General features: G+C 30.0%; 1 protein-coding gene across 3 annotated transcripts in view; it reads right to left on the bottom strand.

The window, feature by feature from the left end:
- LOC132947266 (RNA-binding protein fusilli-like) overlaps nt 1-25388 on the bottom strand; it is a 75767-nt gene that overhangs the window by 44628 nt on the left and 5751 nt on the right. For all 3 annotated transcript variants that reach the window (XM_061017523.1, XM_061017524.1, XM_061017522.1), the window contains exons 2-3: nt 23184-23439; nt 2126-2272 (exon numbers count right to left, since the gene is read on the bottom strand). In XM_061017523.1, coding sequence (XP_060873506.1) covers nt 2126-2272; nt 23184-23429 — 393 coding nt within the window. In that variant the 5' untranslated portion in view covers nt 23430-23439. The remainder of the gene's footprint in view (nt 1-2125; nt 2273-23183; nt 23440-25388) is intronic.

Genomic DNA, 25388 nt, shown 5'->3' on the forward strand with positions numbered 1-25388 from the left:
GTAAAATTGTACACAGTTCACACACACATTGTATTTATATTTTCATTCCATCGCTGTGACTTGTGCGAATTGTGGCACAAAAAACATTTAAAATGTCGGAAACTCGAGACCGACGAAGCGCGTTCGAACCGATTCGAACGACCGACATGATATTATTATAATATTAGAACTATATCCAAGCAAAAGACAATACCTCGCAGGAGATGACGGGCAAAGACAACTTTATAATATGGGTACACGGCCCGGGTTATAGCTCTTTTGAAAACCTGATGCCAAATCTCGTTATTTTTACACTCGCCGCAGCAATGTGCCCCGCACTCAACAGGTTATCGGATGTTTCGTGTATCCGGGTGCCGCACTACCTACACTGTACATGTATTATAAAATATCAACGCAAATTATACGAACACATCACCGACTACATTGACGGTTTACCTTGGGTAAAATAGACATCCCTCCCCTATATCGTACGTACAAATTATTAACACCACGAGATAATAAAGTGTGGTGATATTATATAATAGTGATGGTCTAATATATATATATAAACTGTAGGCATATAACCGCAGCTGCAGCTGCTGTAGAACGATATTATTATTTATTATACGGTGTAATATGTTATCAGCAGCTTTACACGCCCTGTGGCCCTACATGCAGGTGTATACATACAACTACGGCGGTCGCGTGTTGTAGTCGACCCACAGGAAACTGATTAACACGAGGTACTCCGCGATCATAGTGTGTTAAGCACTTATATATAAGTACACTGTGGCGGATACCTGTTGCGGAACATATGCGGGGTTGATCACCCTGTATAACAATATTATGCGCGATCGCGCTCGGCCACCCGTGGAGAGGTAATAATATAAAAAAAAGCCCGTATTTAGCGTAATATTTAGCTAACTACTGTCTGTCCTGGACGGAAAAATTGAAATCACGCCGGACAAACTCCACTCGATATTTAATAATAATATAATATTCTGATATATGATATACGTGTATGACGAATGTCGAATTCAGTGTTGGGAATTTTTATATAGATAAATATCAGATAATTTCATGTTTAATTTTGCAAATATTCAGTGATATAAGTAATAATTCAAAAAAAATTCTCTAACTTAATTTAATAATAATACAAAGAAGCTCTTAGCTAAAATTAAAAAAAAAAATAATAATAAATGCTTTTAAAATAATAATAATAATTCAAACCATGTTTGATCTACAACATAAAATCATTTCAAAAGTTCTATCATTTAACTAGCTATTACGCCTAGGTGTTAAAACTTGTATTGGCTTGCTAAATAACCTCTCAACTGGTGCTAAGGATGGAATTGTAAAATTATATTTTAGGAATAATGGGGTATTGGTTCAAAATGTCTTTTTTTTTTGAACTTAAGAAAGATATTGCTTGTTAATTTGCATTATTTAAAGTTTTTGTCTCTAAAACCAATTTTATTTTCTGTACAGATATTGCTATAAAATAAACGTTTGTTTTTCGTGTAGTAGGTTTACTGTATACAAAAAATAACGTAAATATAAATATTTTTTTAATTTTCAAACTTTCAATATTACTGACTATATTGTGTCCTGGACGGAAAATTTGAAATCACGCCAGAGAAACTCAACTCGACACTTAATAATAATATAATATTCTGATATACGATATACGTATGTATAGGTACCTATGTATGACGATACGAGTTATACACGACTGTCGATGCATTATGGGCTTTGAATAAATATGTAAACAGCATAATATGCATAATAAAGAAGCCAACTGACTATATATATTGTACATAGTCAACACGTATTGCTCGCGACCTCGTGGTAGGGTTATATCACAAGTAGGTATTTGCATTAAAAACGGACACGACTGATCTAAATAAATGCTAAAATCGTTGAGCGAACTCCGCTGACAAATAATAATAATATACAACCGGATGAAAGTTGTACACTTGTATGGCAAACGTATCGATGTCAGGTGAAACATTCATAATATTATAAAATTTACTTATATATACATTTATGTATAGTATCATGGAAATACGCTTTAGTATCGCCACTTGACTATCTTCAAAAGTTCGGGGGATATATACCTATTTATCATCAATTATTAAAAACTCACCTTGTCGATAGCATCCTGCAGGGGAATACCGGAAGTCTTGACCATTTTCTCAGTGATGCCTATGTCTGACGTGACTTGATCAGACAGCATGTTTTCGTTTTGGTCAACTTCGGTCGGCTTCACCAAATATTGCTGGATGCCTACAACCTGAAATGAAAAATAAGATAATTAAGAAATAGGTAGGTAAGTAGGTGTATTATTTCTGTTTATCTGTATATACCTAAAACAATTTCAGCTTTAGAAATAGAAATGCAATTTATACGGGGATTTAGGGTTTGCGTATCCTGGTAACTTTCCAAAAAATAAAGCATGTCTTAACATACATAAATAAAATAAAATAATACAACATACCGGTAGAACGGGCACTAACGCACTTCTCAAACCGTATACGTCATTAACCTCCCGAAATACTCGTCCTGTAGCTATATACGAGTAGGTATAGTATAATATGTAGAGAAGAGAAAGAAAACAAAATAATAAAACTTGAAGAATTCCTAATGAACTCGACTTAAATATCAACGATATTGATTATAGAGTGGTACTTATACCGTATAGAGGCAAACACGTATAATATTATATGCAAAGAGCCATACAGCTTATACATTGCTTTATAATTCTTCAGTTGATCAACTACAATCCTAAAATCCTATATTTAAATTAAATAGACTAGAGATTGTACAATTTGATTATGTCGTCCAATAAATAAAACAATTGTATCTAAGTCATCATTAAAAATACAATAAAGTATATTAATAATAATAAGTCTTTGACGATGTCTTCAAAATCAACGTTGTAGTTTAATGGATGTTATTTTCCAAGACCGGTTGTCAACAACTTTCGGACACGTTGTAATTTAATATTATGATGTGTGCACAGGTACATAATATTATACTAATGGGCTTGTGCGTCATTGATATTTTTATTATTTAAGACATAAATAATATGATTTTTGGTAATGACGTACATATATAATACACATTTAACGTAGCTTACAAAAATTAAAAAAATATTCAATTTTCTGGTAAATTTATAATTTATAAGTAGCAACCGTTTAGTATAGCATATATTATCAATAGAAGTTGTATATCAAACACTCACATAACAAATCGTAACAAACAAATTGACGAAACTTTTAAGTTTTAAACGTTATATCAACCTTTACCTATACAATTATAAAAGAATTTTTATGATATCCGAATGCTTTTTAAAAATGATCTACCTACAGTTGAAGTTCTGAGTAGTTATCGAAAAGACAAATTACTTGCTTTATACGTAAATAATAATTTAGGACATCAAACATTTTAAAAGTATAATCATTATATTTGAATAGAGGAATTAAACGCGCAGAGTTGAGAATCTATTTGTATGGAGGTATACCTAACTGTAACGTATATAACACTTTATTCAAATTTACACGCGCTCACATAACACAGAAAAAAAAGAAACATTCATAACGTTTAAAATGTCAATTTTACCAAAGAACTAGTATTTTTAGGACAAAAAATTACATTTACAGTATATATGCTCATGTTTTATATATATGTATATTGTATATAGATATAGTAATATCAATGAAAATTAATCCATTATATTTTAAATCAAATTATTAGTATATATAAATAATACATAAAATATTTAGCAAATAATAATAATAATATATTGTAAATAGCTTCAATTTTAAAAGTAAAAAAAAATATTGTATCAATAAATTGTACTTAAATACCATGTAATAGTAGGTCAATCATACATAGTAAACTTTTCAATAGTGTTCTTTGACTATAAAAGTACCATTTAATGTTATGAGTACCTCGTCGTATTATTTTTTATTCGATAATCCGTTCCAAAGATTAAACAACAATATATATAAATTATTGAACAAACGGTAAACAAAAATACAGTTAAGAATTAAGATTATTGTCTAGGCAATTTTAAGCTATTGGGAATATCCGCTTGATTACTATTGGAGCATGAAAATCATTGTGAAATTAGATAATTTTAAAATATTTTTAAAAAAAACCCTATCTCTGGAAATTATAGCAGCGGACAACGGTATTATATTATTATTGTAACACACGAATGTGTCGATTATTAACTAATATTACTATAGATTTTGCATCCAAAATATCAAATTATTATTAAATAAAAAGTAATATGCCCTACATGAAATATTACAGCTGCAAGCCTCAGTGGCGCATATAGAGAGAACGGAAGGTAAACCCCCTCGTTCGAAACCTCGACCACTCCCCCCACCCATATAACGCCACTGGCGAGCCTGCATAAACTGTATATAGAATATGTAACTGAAAAAAAATATAAAATGTACGAATTATAATTTTAGAATGGTTAGAAATTAACGTTTACACTAACGTGTTAAAAATACAAATAAGCATTGTAGTCCGATAAAATTATTATTTCATAATAGTGCTAATATCAAGTATACAAATAAAATGATTAGTACAATTTTATTGGGCACGAGTTTAATACTATTTTTTGGGTACAAAAAAAGTATTTAAATACTTTTTTTTAAGAATATTTTATTTTGAATACATTTCTTCAAATACTTTACAAGACTGGATTAATTAGGTATAGATGGACGATAGTATTATCAACCTATCGAGGGATGGACGGTTGGGTGCTACAGATTTGGCCCTATTATTTTACTGAGTAAATTACTAATAGAAAATAGTTACAAATATTGGGAACACACTAGGTATAATTAAAGCATAATATTGCATATAAATATGTATTGTTATACTTATTGCTCATGAATTATATTGTTTAGTGTTTACTTATCTATACTAAACGTTTTATTATTTATAGACAAAAAGATTATGTAGGTGTGTAGGTCTTTATAATTAATATAATAACTTACGGGTAATATACTACAATGTTATACGCAATACATCACATTATTTTTTAGATTATACACGCTAAATTTATAAAGGTATGACAAAGTAGTTGGACTACTCTTCTAATATTCAAATTGCTCAATCTATTCTTCAAATAATTATTAATATGCATATTATTATACTTTGTAAATAACAATATAACTATGAGAGAAGGGGGGTTGGTTTTCAATGCTTATAGACCCCTCTCAAAAAAGTTTGGAAAGATTTTATACAAAGAAACATGTTGTCATCTCAAATTAGTAAAATAATATAACACCCCTCCTTCCAAGCTTAGTCAAAGCCACGAACGAGCTGAAAAAAGATAATATCTATTTTTATTACATAATGTACGTAATACCATTGAGTATATACTGCGTGTGCTTAAAAATAATACGCACACTGTTCGTTTTAATCGTCGTTCTCACACGTCGCGCAATCGGCATTTACAATCTCGCGGGTGCTGATGGTAAATGGGTGGGCAACCGGCGGTGGCACCGAAAAAACGAGCGTCGACGACGACGTCGTAGGTGATTTAACAACGCGCGAATCTCCTTTCTAAACGCATTAGTTCGTTTCGAAACGATGGACCAGATAAAGTGGGAGAATGAATAGGAGGGTAAGACTCGCAAACAAACAATGAACAAAATAACAACAACGGCGGTGGCGATATAATCGTCATGACTCGGGAACAAACAAAAAAAAAAAAGCCGAATAGAAAAGAAGAAGAATTAGATGGAAACTTAAGAAAACGACGACTCTGCGTGGTGTTACAAGACCGGTGGCGGGGACGCAGTGATGGCGGCAATATTGTGTTGTTATTCGTCGGCCAAAGCTTTTGACTATGGATGAGTGAGCGAGCAGGCGGAACGACTAGGAACGTTCTGAATCTCCGAGAGACCGTGTCGCAGTAAACGACCAACAAAACGAGACGGGGCGAAAAAACGATGGAAAAAAAACGGCCAAGGAAAATAATAATATAATAATATTAATACGTCATAAGGAACGCGCGTGACGGCGTCCGCCTCCGCTGATGCCCGCAACGCCACCTACCTGTTGCGGAGTACCTGCGGAGCGACGTCGGGCGCTGCTGTTCCAGTAATGTCATCGCTCCCCGAGGCCTTCCAAAACTCTGCGGCGTAGAGGTCGTTCGCCCCCGCCACCGAAGACTACGACGACGTCCGAGTCCGTCGAGCGAGACGAACGCTGCTGCGGCGTATAGGTATACATTCTTGTACCGCGATTTCGGCGTGGTAACCCGGTCGAGGCGCGGGGTCCGCCAAACACTTTGCGGGGGACGAGTTTTGGAAAAAAATTTCGACAACCAGAAAACCGACCCCTTCGAGGTACCATGCACGTAAATGTTATGTAAGTACATTACACGAAGAGCGGTACACCCCAATCGTTTTTAATCTGATAATTATTAATTTATTCAAATTATGACGATTTTTGGAATGTTTAAGCAAGGATTTTTTTTTTAATCGGAACCAACCTTTTTTCCTGTAAATTGTTAATCATAGATGACTTTTTTTTAAATGTTAATGTATCTAAATCAAATTCGAACATATAGTTTCTAAGTTATTAGTATGTATATAACTAAGGATATATAGGTAGTCCAAAAACCGTTACACACAATATAAAACAGATATTATGTAGAGAGTATCTAATATTGAATCTAATATTTATTAATTACTTAACTTTTAAAATCTTCATAGCCCCCATATATCTTCCAAGCCCATTATATCATGGACCTTAAGTACACAAGTTAAAAAAAAACTCAAAAATTACTCCTTTGAATTTCGATGTAGATACATCGACATTTTCAAGTCATCAGATTAACAATTTACAAGAAAAAATAGTTATTCTATTTTGAAAAAAAATAAAGATGATAATATAATCACCACATAACGTTCCTTTGATCGTAAGACAAAGCTATGTGTATTTGGCCATCAAGAGTATATTTAAATGTTTCAAAAATCAGGATTTGAATGATTTCATTAGGTATTAAAAAGAAAAAAGGGGGTGATCATGCTTGGTGATTCGCCCTGCATACTAAAATTTCAAGGGGGAGGAGCGCTGCCGAGGACTAAACCAAGTGACTCTATTGATCTACAAAAGTGTTTCATTGTCAGCTATAGTTTGTGTTTTTAAATATTAATAGTCCCTTAGAATATTCGGCTTACGAGAAACTAAAATAAAAAGCTGAATAATGCGTAAATAATTCATTAATGCATATCGTTTTTCCTTAACCACACGTAAAATACGGAATCGTTTCTTATCCAACCGATACTAGAATCTAAGTAATCTTATGAGTTTTTTTATAACATTCTACACACAAGTAATATAATACAAATACACCGACACCGTTCGTACTAAATAAGTATCTATATAAATCTCTATTAGTTTTATAATGATTATTGTTCTTTTTCTAAATTTTAAAATTGTTGGGTCCTTCTTTATTTTTTGGAACAGTACATACCAAATTGAATCTACTTTGTACTGACAGGAGGTGGACTTAAAAAGATAAAATGTCCAGTAATTTTTAAAGTAATTGGGAAAAACTAAAAATAAATTACTGAAAAACGGAAAAATAATAATAATAAAGAAGAAGATTAAGTTCAGCGTATATCCCATTAATATTAGCGTTTGAAGTTCAAATTACGACAAATTGATTACCTATCTAACGATTTTGGTTATTTTGTTGTAATTGAAACTTTTCACCATTCGGTACGTATCAATATTTTTTATACACACAATGAAATTTTACAAAATATTTAGGTTTAATTTTAACTATTTATAGCAACAATTTATATTCAATCAGTTCTACGGTATACGTCAGTATTGATCTATAAGTCGAAAACCGCTATAGTAATATTATATGAAACAATATTTTAATAATAATTACTATCTATAATATATTTATATATGCGGTATTTTTGGCAAAAAGTTTAATCTACGGTATTATACTAATAGTAGATACTTATAATTATACTAATACCACATGACTATATATTATATATTAATAAGTATCTATATATTATATATATTAGCGAAAGTTAACATATCTAGTATATTATATACATCTACTACATGCAAATCAAGTTCTATAGAAGTAAAAACATTCTCATGCTAATTATTACGATGATCATATTATATTTTATATTTTTAATGTCTGAATTATAATTAAAATCATTTATTTAATGTAATAAACCGTAGTATTATATTAACATTTGTAAAAATGTAATATTTTGGTCATAGAAAAACGCACGTGTCACTGCATATTATAGTTAGGTTAGGTTTAAGTTTAGTTCTTGGTATTGGTAATATGATTTCGAATAGAAAGTTTTATATTTATTACGTGTACTAGAAAATTAAAAAAAATATGTATAATGAAAAAATTATTAACATAGGTAGTAAAAAAAGCATAATACCTAATTATGTGATGTGCTTGATAAAAATGCAGCCTTTAAAACGGGACATTTACTAAAACTAAAACTATACTATTATTATTTATTTCCGTTGTTAACTAACTTTGAACCTCATACACATATTATACATACTACTATGTCATACCTAAATCAGTAGTTTTTAATGTATATATTACCTATACATGATATAAATGCAAGGGCGGACTGGCTATGGTGACAAGTCCGCCCCTGGGATATATGTGGTAGATACGTTTTATAACATCGAATATCGATGTTATAGTAACTATGACTTATGTTTACTGAATTTTCAACCCAAAATAAACATAAATAATACCTATATTAAAAAAATATTAACATTGTTATTACTATCCAATACATTTTTTAGATTATCATGAGTGATTAATAACTGATTAATGATTTCAAATGAACAACTGAATTTTACTATATAAGAATGTGAATGTGTTTCATCTTTAAGATGTTAACTTAAGATGTGAACTATAATATTATGGTTATTGGCTGTCACAGAAAATTGTCTGGTAATTAATTTGTTTATATACGTTTATGATTGATTAAAATATATATTTTACTAAAATCTCAATTACCTACTTACTTGATTGTTAATTAATAAATATCAACAAACGGAAAATTATAGGTAGGTACCTACATGTGTTATAATGGTTCACTATTTAATAAAATCAATTCGTTATTCTAAATTATAAAAAAGATATTCGTCCCACCTATATCCCGGAAATTAACATGAATCGACAGAGTAAATGCCCATCTGTTGTTTTATGTATATTTTACAACCCCGTTCTTTATAGACTTTGAGAACCCCTTGAAAACTAGGACCGGTTTCTTACACACGTCCCTGTCGTCATGAAATTTCAACTGCAAGTCCTTTCTCCTCCAAACTTCTATTTCCCTCGGGGAAGGATACGGTATATTTTCTGTGTTACAGGCGATACAAAATAATCCCAACAATACCTACGCATTTATTGTATATTATAATAGAATTTATATTAAACGTAAACGTATTATACAAGTGTCGGAATTGCATATTATGGACTATTTCATTAAATATATTTAACAGTGTATACATTATGTATAGTATATTATACGATATTATTGTATAAGCTGATAAATTAAAAGAGTTATGTAAGTATACCTACAACACAACAAGGATAATAAGTAATAACATTACCTATTATTAGTTTAAAAAAAATTATAAGTTCGGATTAAAATGTTGCTGCAGATAAAAATGAATAACCTTATGTTAACTTACATAACCAAACTTACTTACTACGAACATTACAAAGGACCTTATAATTATTATAAAATGTAATAGCATACAATAATGTGATTCTTTTAAATGTACCTAGGTATATTATATTTATTTTATTGAAAAGTATTATCATTATGTATCTACCTTTTTTAGAAATATTCTTTTTTCATTATTTGTTGTTATTACAAAACAACATTTTTTATAATTTTTTTAAGATTTTATTACTTTTTAAAAGACAGCCAGTACATATTTTTAATTCCTTATTGGCTATAATACAAAGTATAGTTTAGATGAGCTAAGTAGTAATGGACACATTTTCGAAATATGTCTGTAGTACCACTCCGCTCATCGAAGCTTTTAATAATTATAAATTAAAACTAATCAATAACTCGTTAGAAATTCGAATTTTTAAACGCATAGAAATGTTCAGAGAAATATTCTGCTTTTAAATACGATATTAGAAATACATAATGCTGTCATTCAAAAAAGAAAAACCATGACATGTCTTCATTTTGTATAAAAACATTTCATTACATTCACTATCATAATAAATAGGTAACTAATAACTAATAACTATTTATATTTTTTATAATAATTATTATTGTCACGAATAAATTAAAATTCAAGTTGATCCCGGATATCGTACTATAATTTGCATGAATTTGCCGATTGTATTCAATGCAGCCTATTTTATAGAACACACATACATATTCATTCAATTTTAGATTTGCAGCAAAGTTATAAGTTTTTTTTTTTATATACCCTGCATAATATATTTACTATTAAAATCATAAGTGGTGGACTGTATATTATCACCAGCTGTCAGCCAATATGGTGATTATAAGGATAGCTAATAATTAAGCAAGTATAATGATGTATAATAATGCCAGTGGGTTAAATGTGAATCGATGATTATCATACACAAAATAAACAGAGGTTTTATTTCCTTCCATTTAATTGTGCACAGTCACCTAATATACGTCTTTGGCGAATGTCTTAATTATGATATGCACTGCCATAATCATGTATTTAATTTGATCATTCATCAAACGGTTATATGCAGTCGCACGAATTACGAAAAGGTAAAAAGGAAAACAAAATCTATTCTTATTTGATACATGCGGTTGGGCAAAAAAAAAGATAGATAATAATGTACATGATAATACTGTACATCAAAAATTTAACTACTCTCTCTCTCTCTCTTAACCTAAGCTCCATCATTGTCCAATAACGTAATTCTGTAAACACGACGCACTAGTTATCCTTGACTCGTCCTCCGACAATATAAATATAACCACAGCTACTGCATATATAGGGATCTCCTCGAGTTATTTTAAAACATTAATGTTGAATACACATCTGTAGCCTTCGTCATACATCTTAAAAAATGTGCTTTATATTTTTAATACGTATTTTTTGGTTGACTATGTTCAGTTCTTAATATGTACATAATAATTGTAAAGTACTGACTAATGATGACTATATACTGAACTGACTAATATATTATAAGTGGGGCTACAGGGTTTCAATGTCCTTTGCATTTATCCGGTGTCATAATATGGTAATGTGCTCGTTTTGGTACAAATATCTATCTCCATGTATTATTGAAGTAAGTACCTACTAAATTTAATTTCGAACTTTTATAAATTCTTAATTTTTATTTGCATTTTTTAATTTTTAATAGATTTTTTATGATTTTTAGGGTATTTTATGCGTACATTTTAATTTAAAAACGTTGTATCAAGATTTTAATGGAATTATATATAAGTATCATAATGTAATATATTCTATATCAACGCAAAAAAAAATATTAATTAAAAGTGATCTAATCTTGCTTTTGAATAATTCTAACTAATAAAATCGATATCGGTCAACCGGAAATATATAACCTAACTGCCACCTAGCTACATAATATTTTTATGATCACTGAATTCATCATAGTGAAATCAATCAAATTAAAATAATATAGTTCCATGTGTAATACATATACAATTTTAAATATTTTGTACACCTAATATTTTCATTGTCTTTTAGTGGATTTTATAAGTAAAATGTTTTTTAATTTAAGGGAATTTTCCAGCCCCAATTATAAGATACCTCGAAGACTTATATAACGAATTATAAATTTAAAGGACTATTATAATTACGTGCTTTGACTCAGTTGACATAAAATATACTGCACATTTAAATTATTAGAATGTAGTAAAATACAGTTGGTAAACTATTATATTAACTATAGTCTATATAGAGGACATAGATTTTACCATCTTCTATATATGTGGTATAAAAATCCACTCAATGCGAACTGTTTTACAAAAAAATATAAATCTAATTATATAGAATCATGTACAATATTTGTGTGCAGGATGTAAACAAATTAATATTGGAGTTTCAAAAAATTTGATGTCATAATTATAAATCCAAAAAAAATTTTTATCAACTTAACTTGTTCCCTAAATGGTCTAAAGTTATTCAATATACCCCTAGGCCCTCCCCCCTCCATTCACTTGTAACCCGTACAATAATCAAATGATATCAAATCGTCCATAACAAACCAAGAGTGTCAGTTTAAAATGCATCAATGATTTAATAATAATATTAATCTTCGTTTTCTAACCCTCTTAACTATTATATATTATTTAAAATTGACTTTACCACCCACGAGACAAATTTACTTCAAACCTTTTTTTTATTTATTATTTTAAATTGTTTTGACAGAGTATACCTATATACCATAATTTTTTGAAATATTTAAGATTTAATTTTTCAAACATAAATATTAGGTAGGTACATTACAATGTTACAACAAGGGCGTAACTGGGGAGGTGGACAGACCCCACTGAATTTTTTTAAAAATAGAAACATTTTAGCTGTGAATATTGTTTATTGGCTATTGTATTAAAAATAATTTTATATAATTTCGTCAGAACAGTAATAACGAAAATAGAGTTTTTATATTTTGAACGTAAAAACTATGAATGTCCTGTATCTACCTATATTAAAAAAATGCTGGTACCTGCCACCTCCCAGATATTTGTTTTCAGTTACGGCCTTGCAACTTATAATGCGTTTATTTTTGTATAGATGATAGATATATAGGAATAATATGATACACAAAATATATTTATTATATACGTACAACCAATAACACATACCATTAAGTTTGGTACAATGGTACACATTATAATAATATATATGACACAGGACACAATAAATAATACAATGTATCCCGATGTTTTACCGAGATATAGTTCACTAAAATATAAATATAATGAAATTTAGTTTTCATAACAAACTAATAAGTCAGAAAAAAAAACATATAAATAGAATTTCTCTTTATGCAATAATAATAAGGAGGTGCTAAACTAGACCTTACGGGGACGGTAAACGGGTTTTTCATTCGAGGGTTATAGTAACAATAATTATACTCAATTAGGTACATTATTAAAAAAGAAATCATAATATCATATAAATGTACCTCCTAATAAAGGTATAAATATTTTTTTTATGTAAATATACATTTTTTTAAAAATCAATGTTTATTTTTAAATAACACGTAATCGATAATATGCAATCGCTTAAGATCGTCTACTTGAATACAGACTACAACAACAACAATATACAATTATATTAGTTTGCGAGCATTAAACCGGATGTACCTACACGATAACAGTTGTCGTACGATGATATCCGTTGTTCCTAAATGACATGCGCTGCACCAAATACCAATAATATGATGAAAAAATAGATACTACCGTCAGTACAGATTACAGAATATCTTCACAATTATAAACAGGTATGGCAAATCAAAAAGATTATGTTCTATTTATATCACTAAGAAGAAGGCTGGTGGTAACTTCTTTTCTTCTGCCTCCGTCGGTCGTGCACACACTTTACTCCTGTATTCTTATGCTCTATGGGAATTTCCGGAAACACTTTTGTTCCACCACCGCACCCGTCGACGTGTGTTCGGTTCCCTTGACAACACAAAAGAAGAAGTCGGCAAGGAACAACGTTTTCGCTTTGCGTATATAAAAAATAGATTAAAATAAAAATAAAAAAAAATATAGATAATACAATATAGTGGAAAAACGAAGAAGGGGGACATCAAACCGTGAATGCAACAGTGTTCCTTTACCCCTTCTACCTAACCACTATACCGGAGGCTCAGTCACGGTTTGTGGTCATTCGATGTGCGAGAACCCCTTGTGACGTGTAAACGCGCATCGCCGACCTTCGATTGGTATTCCGATTTTTTTTTTTTTTTTTACTTAATTTAGCCAATTTAATTTAATTCGTCAAAATATATGGTTGCATGGAAAATATTGGAACAAAAATGTGTACAATTTTTCTTATTTTAATAAGTTATAACATACGTAAATTAATAACTTCTACCTATACAAATATACAATGTACAAAACTAAAACTGTAATTTTGTATTCGTATTTTCAAAAAATGTTGAATTGCAATAAAACATGTTTTACAACTTGAAACGATGCAGTTGTTTTTTATCGAACTTAAACCAGTCCGAAGGGGACCAAGGTTTCGTTTTGGACATCTTGAACGTGTAAAACTAAACCGGACAGACAAGAAAAGTACATAACATACGTATTTCAGCAATGGTCGGTCATGGTAGGCTAATAAATATTTAATATAAACATTGTGTTGCTCCCCCTTTAAATACAATACTATCATAATAATTGGCTCATTTTTAAAAGTGATAGGTGTCACTAGATTCTTCACGTCTTATTATTTTTTGTCAATACTTTTCTGATTGATAATGACGTTGATAATGATATTTAAAAAAAGTGAAAATAGTACAAGTACAATATATTGCTATAATGCATTTGGACAAAAATAATTTTTAACTGTAATTTAGTTGATATTATATATATGAGATATTATTTGATTGAAGTAACCAACTTTAAAACGAAGGTTGCAATGGATTTTTCTTTTGTATAAAACTCAATAACAGATAACACGCATACTTTATTGAACATTTTAGTGATTAAAAACATTTTAATTATGATATAAAAGAATACCAATACTGTGTTATATTTTTTAATTATTTTTGTAACATAATAGTTGGCTGGACATGTTTTGTTTAATTAAAATATGGTTGAATAATAATATATTTCTGTACTATACTGTAATATAATTACTTTACCTTTAGATATTATTGTTATTCAAATGTCCATAAGAATATGTTTATAATTATATTATATATTATAATATTATATTTGTAAGTATATAATATCATATAAATTACAAGAAATCAATTATGATTAGAAGAAATGAAAACCCATATTCTTTCAGACGTTAAATACATTATAATCATGTGACAATTTCTATTGAATGGAATCGTCAAAATACTATTAAAATTAATATGATATTGCTTACCTACTCGTTATTATAATGGCTATAGCAGTTGTATTAGTTTCATATTAGTGGATACATTGTAGTGAGAAGGAATATTAATTTTCTGTTTAATGATCATCAACTTAAAAGACAAATATACTTTAAATATAAATTAGGTATATCTATAAATTTAAATATCTCAATAACGTACTTTATAAACTATAATGTATAAAAACAAGTTAATAACTAATAACTAAATATAATTTTAGTCGTATAAAATTCGTAACAAATTGTATAAATTTAAATATATATTGCAATTATATAATATACAGCCACGTGGAAACAATGGAAGAGTATGCATGATACCAGTTTGGTGTTTTTTAATTGAATAATTTGGAACTCCATTATAATTTGGTATACCTATATCAAAATACTACAGTATAGCTTTTTCAAATACGACATTCATGATTTAATTCGAATATAAAATTGTAAATTATACCTAGGCACTTAGCTGTTATATTAATATTATTATTATTACAAATATTTTGCCAGAATAATTAGTAAATTAAATATGATAGGTAGGTACTGAACCAATACGTAAGAAAGCCATGATAAAACAACTCGCATAATATAGCCGCTTGTATAATGTAAGTATATAAGTATTGAACACGATTAAAGATATACTGGTTACACAACTATAGTCGGAAAAAAATGGCCCTTACCGATCAGTCATGAAAATGCATGTAGAACTAAACTTAGCGCTCCTGGAGGAAAAATGTTGAAACCGTTTATTTATAGTTGTCAATACTCATGACATATGGATTATTGGCTAACGAAATATTTAAATTATACCTTAAATCGTGGTCACTAGATAAGTTTAAAAAATTAAAAAATTTGAAATTATTAATTAGTTACTTTTTATCACGGTCCACGGTTTTAGATACAGTACTAGTATGTTATATTAATTTCTGCACATTACTAAGATTTAATTGAACATTATTGTATATTAGTTAGGTATTTATACCAGATTTTCAGCTAAAGTTTTGTAAAATCGTTTGTGATTTGCATAACAGGTATACATTTTATTCATTTCTCCCCATATAATAATAAAATTAAATAAATAACTAACAATTGATGAATATGTTTTATATTAATATAAATTATATAATAATATACGCAGCACTTAGGCATTGTATATTGTATTATCAAAATACAAAATTATTCAAGTACCCATTTAAATGCTTGTATAAACTATAAATCAAGTATTAAGGCTTATGAGTTATAAACAAAAAACAAATTTTGCATTACAACTTACAAAGTTACAAATGTTATTTATACTTTTATAGTTTTATCTAAGATAATATTGATAGATAATATTGAATATACGATAATTGATAACTATTGTAATTTTCCGCTAGAAGCGCTAAACATTAGTTCAATACATGCTTTTGGGAGCCTAAACTGAACATAACGGAATAGGCCACAAATTCGTATTATTTTACGTATCAGTTGTGTAACCAGTATATCTTTAATCGTGGTATTGGATGCCATTAGCTATATCACTGCAAGTCAACGTGCTGCAGAAGTGCAGTCGTTTCAAAGTTTCAGACACAAATCAACCACAACGAATATTGCTAATATAATGTATTTAGCTGCAATAATGTTACAAGCAGTACCTACGCTATAATATAATACATACAGCGCGCGTATACCTATAATGCAATGTATGAAATGTCAGTACGAAACTATGAACGGTGGCAAGTATAATACGATGATGGGAGGAGGAGGAGGAGGAGGACGGTCGAAACCCGTTATGTGTTGCAGGCAGCGGCTCGGCGAAGACAGAAGCAGCACACAACAGAAAGGAAGATGATGGAAAAAAAATGCGTTCCGTACGCGCTTCATCATCACATCGGAGCGGTATTAACGTATTATATAGAGGATATGCTGCGCCGTAGGAAAATATATATAAAAAAAAATATTAGAAAAAGAAAAGGCACTGTGCTCGCCGTTCCGAATCCAATTATTACGCTATGCGCACCGCCAGGTATACCACGAATACGCAATTAAATCCCGACTGGAACACAACAAAAACCACTCGCGATCAAATGCGGCAAAACACTGTGAAACGCAAGAAATATGCAAGAAAATAATGCTCTGTCGAAGAGTAGAACTAATTTTATCCTGCGAATATCACAAATAATACGTTTAATGTACATATATAGGTACTATATTATCATATTATATTAGATTCGTATTCTATATAGACATCTGCTGCAATACTGATAATATATACGTGGATTCGCTGATTAGTTTATAATATGGTAACTATAGTATTGTATAAAATCAAATCTGTGAGAATAAACTACGAGTAGAATCAGGACGAACCCATAATGCAGAAAAACTGAATTCTGCAAAGTCGATTGTATACATACGTAAAATAAATGTTATAATGTGTTTGGGCTGTACCTAATAGTCTTGTAAAAGATACTTTTAAAAAGTATTCAAGTATAGATACAGATACTTATTTACAAAAGTATTTAAATACTGAATACTTGGAAAAAAAGTATTTAAGTACAAATACAAATACTTTTGAAAAGTATTTACAGATACTATCAAATACTTTTTTTTTTTTGAAATGTGTTATACCTTTTTACTTTGGCCTAATAACCTTGTAGATAAATTGAGAAATACGCAAGAAAATAATGCTCTGTCGAAGAGTAGAACTAATTTCATCCTGAAAATATCACAAATAATGGTAGAAAATAATACATAGGTACTATATTATCATATATTAGATTCGTATAGACATCTGCTGCAATACTGATAATACGTGGATTCGCTGATTAGTCTATATTCTATAATATTATGGTAACTATAATAATATATATAATCAAATCTATGAGAATAAACTATGAGTAGAATTAGGACGAACCCATAGAGCATAAAAATTAAAAACTGAATTCGGCAAAGTCGATTGCATACATATTATTATCTTCCTATAATAATATTATTGTATTGTAGAACTAAAAAGTATATCTACTTTACACTTGATCGTATGTATGTAAAAATAAGTAAAAAAAATGTTACAATGTATTTGGGCTGTATACCAAAATACAATATGTAAGTTTTTTTTTAAAACAATATTGATCTTTTAATACTTTTGATAATAAAAACGAAAACTAGAGGCATCATATTATTCATGTTCTTAACGTTTTCCGTAAATACATTTTTGTTGAATAAAAAAAAATAAAAACGCGTCAGATGTCAAATTTCACACAAGTTTCCGCAAAAATAAGTTTTATTTTCCGTTTACAATTCACAAAAAAATATAATATCATCGCCTATAACTTATATATCACACATGCGAGTATAATTTATTATATAGATATAAGTATATATATATTAATAAATACGCTTATTATGCTGTATGATGCATGTATATGAAACATATGTGTTTGAGAAGGCCTTGAACTGCTACCATAGTATAACCTTGAACTCTGTGCGACATTGCAAGTTACTATGTATTATAAAGTATACTCTTCGCTTATAGTCCCTATGTATAAATAAAAACCATGTAACGAAAAATGAAAATTCATAACTTTATCAGCTGTAAATGATGATACTTAGGGATAGATCAGCTAGCGGAATAATAGGTGTCAGAGACAGAAAAATATCAACTAAAAGATAAATTGCCAGTTATATACATATAAGGAAAAAATACAAACAGTGAATACCTATTATTATATACTATACATTATTTGAGTGCAAAATACAAATATATTGAATAAGCTATAACTTTGAATAATAACACTGATACGTAGATGAAAAACATTATCGGTAGGAGGTCAATCTGCAGATATCAATGGCCAATCATGAAACTAACAATTTTCTATAATTTGACGTTTTTATCAAATAATATTATATAATCATTATTATAACCTATATAGATTTGATTTGACGCTTTAACGATTTTTTTTAACAAAATATTAAGGTTGGCCCCGTGTAATAATTATGTGGATGCAATGTAGTAGTATACAGTTATAAAAATCGACGAAGGACACAAACTCGACTACGATTACAAGGTAGGTTAGGTGAGTTATAGAACCTGCATCAAACACGAGGCATTTAAAACAGCTGTTGAAACCGTTTTCATAGATCATACACGTTTTAAACGGCCAGATAAATGTGCACACATAATATTATTATCTCTAAGCGAATCGCACTGTAATTGTAATATTATACCAATACATCAGCTAAAGACAAGGTTGTTCAGCTGATTAGGCTGATAAAATTACATTTTTTAAAAATCAAATTTTCACCGATTATAACGCATTATTTCTGCAATTTTCAGACGATATTAATACTATATTTATACAATAATTTCTGTACGACTCGTCTGATAATTAATCGAACAAAATGCAATTTACTCAAAATAGTCAATATAATACTTTCCAGTATGTGCACACCAAATACGATATAATATTATATTAAATCATTTAATTTATTGTTTTTTCACTCCAGCAATATTATAGTTCAAGTCTTTTTTTATACGGTCACTATTATATTATTTTGTGTCTCTTAATAATAATATTATAATAACGTCCGCCGCGTGTGCGTGTGCTCTGAGTTAGAATGTTTTGATTCATATGATAATCATATTTCGTAAAATATGTAGTTATAAAAGTAAAATTACAAACTATTATTATTATGTATTTTCAACCCGTTCCCCCGCCGTCCCCCCCCCTGCACACCGCTCATCATTACGGCGCGCTGTGAGGCTCACACTGTAGCCGGTGCGCACGCACACACACACACACACACACACGCAAATACCCGGCCGTGACTAATTGCCCCCGACCGTACCCGAATCCCGCGTGTGTGACGACGACGATCATTATAATGTGTATTTTTACCTCTAAATCTCATTATTTCGACTTGTTCGCGAAAGCCCTAATTTTCTGGGCGTCGTATTGAACGCAATACACGGTAAATCGAAGGATCATAATTTAATATTAATATGACAATATTAATACCTATCGCGAAGACGTCATCGTCGCGGCAACCCGCCGAACGTTATTTATTTTTTAGAAAAATAATAAATATAGCACGGCCGCCGCTCGGCGCATATACGAAAAATACGCGTTGCGGTCGTCCGGCGCCGCCGCCGCCACCCGTATTCCGTTTTCGTGCACGCGGGAAAAGTTGGGCGGGATAAATCGGACGCGCGCGCAGGGTACGGGCGGAGGCGTTCGGCCATTTTGACGCGTCCCTCGCCCACAAACGCCCGGCGGCACTTAATCGCCAGCTGGGTTCAACGTATACATTCTCGCGTATTTCTACGCGTTATCATTCGGCCGCAGTGGTTTTTAATTAATTTCCTTTTACTGTATTCGACAATAAAAAAAAGTAGATAGAAACACTATCATATCACGTTTTTGTCATTATAATAATATTATTGTACAGATAATAACACGAAAGCATAATACTCGGATGGATTGTTTTACGCAAATAATCAAAAAAAAAATATTATGTTCGCTGCTGCAGCAGACTACCTACGAGTGAAGATGTTTATAAAGATCGAGGTTTTCTTTTTTATTATGAAAAAAATTCTAAAATATTATTTAATTTTTTGGTATAAATTCTTAATGGGGCACATGTTGATCCGCGCAGATATCGGAAAATGATCAAAACGATATTAAAATATAATATTGATACACAGAATTTTCGCATACGTTTGAGAACGTAAGGAGTACTTATGTAAAGACAAATGGAACCTATCCTCTTGTTAAATTTAAAATATAATACACATGATTTTGAAATAACAACGCAGCTATTATACTTGGGTCGAAGAACTGCTGGTCAGGGGAAAAGAAGAGAAAAGTTGCAGCCAAAAGCTGTAATCACGTGCAATTCGGTTGCTAGCACGACGACGATAGACGCAGTGATGATGAACGAGCAATCTCTATATAATTACCCACCTGGTGATTAGTCTAACAAGATTACATCTATTAATAAAAATGCAATCATATTGACCAATATTAATTTTCTTTTGCTTATTATAAATTGCGATGTGCAAATGTTACTTAAATCTTTTATAATGTTTACACATAATATTATACATATAATAATATGAATCGACCAATCCAATGAATGTATATTTATTAAAGTGTACTTGCATTTTAAATTACAGACAGAGAATATTTATCAACTTAAATCACCGGCTAATCATATACCTATGTTTTTTGCATAACACCGTATATGGGCGAAGAAACCGGTATATAAATAGTTATGGTAAAATACTCGCCTTTGCAGTAATTTTTTTTAAATTTCCACGTTACCGCGTGTATTATGTAAAAAGTGTACTTGGACAATACTGCGTATATATAACTATTACTGTTGAATGATATTTTTATCTTAAATATCGTAAGCTAAATATCCATATTAATATGTTGTTTAAATCAAACGATGCGGGTGTTCGGGTATTTTTATTATTTAAAAAGGGTAACCTATATAGATAGTATAGATGGGCCTATATATTATATGTAATTAGATTCGCGCACCCTGTATTTAATTATCGATGATTTACTGTTGTAGATGCTGCAGTGGCGTCCTCTGCAAGGTGGTTGTGGAAAGGGGTCATCATTTCCCTGCATCATGATCTAATTTTTATCGTCCCACGATAATCATAATGTACCTATACTTATTATATTCATTTTCTCCTCCTACTTAGAAATAGAAATTGGTCTACACCAATGCTGGACCGAATACCCTCAGCGATAAAAATAAATCCGATTAGGTTTATATTACACATTATTTAAAGCCATTGCAACATAATATAACTGTATAGACTTAAAACATCTATACGGTCCATATCCTAATATATATTTAAAAACAATTTTTTGTAGTCGAGAAAATTTTTTAATTGAAATATATTGTTGTCACGGCTCGCGATTCATGCGGTAATACGAAATTCGTTATGGATACGACTAATGTATTGTGGCAATATTTAAAATATTTTAATTGATAATTTTGTGAAATTTATTTATACAATAAAAAGGCGAAGTCGCACACGTGTTTTGATATTGTATGTACTAAAAAGTGTGCAGGTAAACCTCATTCAAAAAATATATAGGGTCTGTAGATCACCGAAGTCGTGAGAAAATGACAGGTCATTCATGGACGAGGGCGGTAGAATTCGGAGGCAACTACAACTACACTCGCGTTCATTATTGTATAGAAAAGGGACAGGGGTTAAACAGTAGGTATTGTGCGATAGGTAATAGTAATAAAACCATTCTTTTACAATATTTATTGTGCCATAAAATCAAAAGCCTTTCAATAAAAAGTGTCAACCCGTGTCATAAACATATAGATAAGAGCACGTTACTTGTTAATGGATATATTATTATTTTCGTTAAGTTATTAAGAAATGTTGAGATAAAATAGATACTTTTTTTTATAATGGCGAAAGTGGTAGGTATAACTACGAATATAGTTTATACAGAATAATATATTATGATGTACAATATTATCATATCCTACACTTTGTTTAAATGATAATGGTGTGAAATGTACGACAACAATGCGATGTCCCGGATCGTTCAAATCATATTATTTCTTTGTAGACCACCCGCAATTTTGCTTAGGGAACACCCCCCCTGTGCGCACTCCGCACGCCAAAACGAGCACAAAAGTACAATTCTCTCGGTGAGCTATGACGATGTGCTAGCTGATTTTTTTTCCATCGGAACGGAACCGGTTATGAAATGAGCGAGACACACATACAACATGGCGTGTATCTACTCGTATTATCGTCTTCGTCCTAATGATATGGTGAATTGCAAACGTAATAAAGGTAATTACTGAGGCCGTATTGAGGAAAATTAAAATCAAAGAGAGAGTTAAAAAAACGAAAAACGCACGTATAAGTTGGCACTGAAATTATATGTGTAGGTACCGCAACGGACACAGGTGGACAAGGACGTTCTAAAAATATACACCGAAATAATAGCACGAATTCACTAGGTACTATACGCTCGACCGAGTCATGTCCAACTCATACTAACTATTGTAACTACTCATATTATTATTATAGCACTCACGGTGTTGGTTGTCATGTCGACGACTACGTAAATGAGCAGGACGATCTCCTGTTCGTCAGATCCAAGAAGGTTTCCTTGGTGGCCGGCCGTGGCCACGTACAGCGCACATAGGTACGGTGTGGCTGCTCTCATGTTAGTGACTTTAATGCTTTTGCAAACGTCTTGTAGTTGTTTCTGGAGGCCCCCCTCCTCCACCACCTCCACCTCCGGTCGAGTATCACAGACCGTCGATTTGATGTCGGACATTCCCCATTACCTATATAAACAAACATACAATATTTAATAATAAAGCTAAAAATAACTTTCTTGTATTGCATTGAAAATAATAATAAGCACTAGTTTAAGCCGTTTAAGGTACTCACTAATCATAATGCTTATTTTTACTTTCTAAAAAAATTTAAACAGCTGTTTAGTAAAATGTTATATTATCCAATATAATTTTTAAATGAACGAAAAGTTCACACAAATATATTATGTATTTGACAATACAAGTAATTATATAATATTAATATGATGTATAGGTATTTATAATTTTCAAATTATCTTTACAAAGCCTAGTGTTTTTGAAAGATAATTTTTAATAGATATTGTTAACATCTACTTATTAATTTACTATTTTTTTTTATCCTATAATGATTATTCATAATGTAACAAATATATTTTAAATTATTCAATTAATACTAAAAAACGACATTCATACATATAACTATGTATTTTAATAGTATAATTGTAGTAATCTTTTTGAAACGTATCACATTCTTTTTAAGGACGAATAAAAATACGTAATTCGTAAAAATATTTAATTGATTGCTTGTAATAACGTAAAACATCGTGTATTCTTGTAGAAATTTCCATGACCTTGACAGTGTTTACTAGACTAGTCTCCTGTAATTTAAGAAAATTTACATGTGACGCAATAATTTACGTCCATGGCCGTCTTCTATTCGCAAACTACGCGTACTGCCGTACTACATTATGTTTTCAACACGAGATTTGTATTATATTATCAACACGTTATCAATTTTTACGAGTATAATGTAATTTAGAATATTAAGTTTTGTCGTTTTTATGGAAACACTTTATTTATAAAAATCGAAAACATTACATCCACATAAAATAATAACTAAAAACACAAAAAGCTAAGGTGTATAGGTACTAGATTTTGTATTGTTTTATTATGACAATAATTTGATTTAACAAAATTCCAACAAAATATTTTTTTTTAAAGTGTCACACCCCGAGGCTTAACAAACGTTCAACAAATCGATGAACTGAAATCTATTGATATACGTACAATGTATCTTTTTATTCACGTACAATGTACTATGATGAACATTTTGACCGCCGAATCGTATGTTATAATAATTAACAATTATAATAATACTATACCAAAACCATACCTAAGCCAATTGAAACCTCTACGTTAACCTATTAAATCCATAGAAAATTAAGACATTTTCGTAGAACAGCGTACAAACAAGTGGAATTACAAATTTAAGTAATTCCAAATATCTTTACACATTTTCAATAAACATAAATGAAAATGAAAGGGTTGAAAACGTTATTTTACGCAAGCGGAGTTATTCAATATAACGATCGAGACATTCCAACTCATATGGGAAGCCAAATAACATTAAACCACAAAAAGTAATTCTCTTTACAAGCATATACAATGTTATTGATACTGAAAATGTTCTGTATTATTGTATTAACAATACGCACTAAATTACTAAAAAAACAAACAAAAATAGTAAAAAATATTATTAAAGAAAATTATAATACGTAGTGTACAAAATAGTATAATAAAAACAACTTATTTTATACTTTAAAATTTTTAGTAACAGTTTTAAATCTAAATTAAAATAATACTACGAAGTGTTTATCAAGTTCAAGGATGTATATAAACACTGAACACACAATAATAAGTACTTCTATTGTATCTAATCATCTATTACATGTATGAGACAAATATTTTTTTTTTAAAAATCAAATTTTTATACAATTAATTAGTACAACCTGTTTAGTATTTATTATTAAATTTATATATTTTAGATTAAAAATAAAATAGGTACATATATACATATATATATATATAATATATATGTATATTGTATAATGTATATAGCACACGCGTGTACTAAATATACAATAACTAATATTAATTAGGTACAATATAAATAATATGATATTATTTTAAATCTTACA

Source organism: Metopolophium dirhodum, chromosome 6, assembly GCF_019925205.1.
Source record: "Metopolophium dirhodum isolate CAU chromosome 6, ASM1992520v1, whole genome shotgun sequence".
NCBI classification, from domain to species: Eukaryota; Metazoa; Arthropoda; class Insecta; order Hemiptera; family Aphididae; genus Metopolophium; species Metopolophium dirhodum.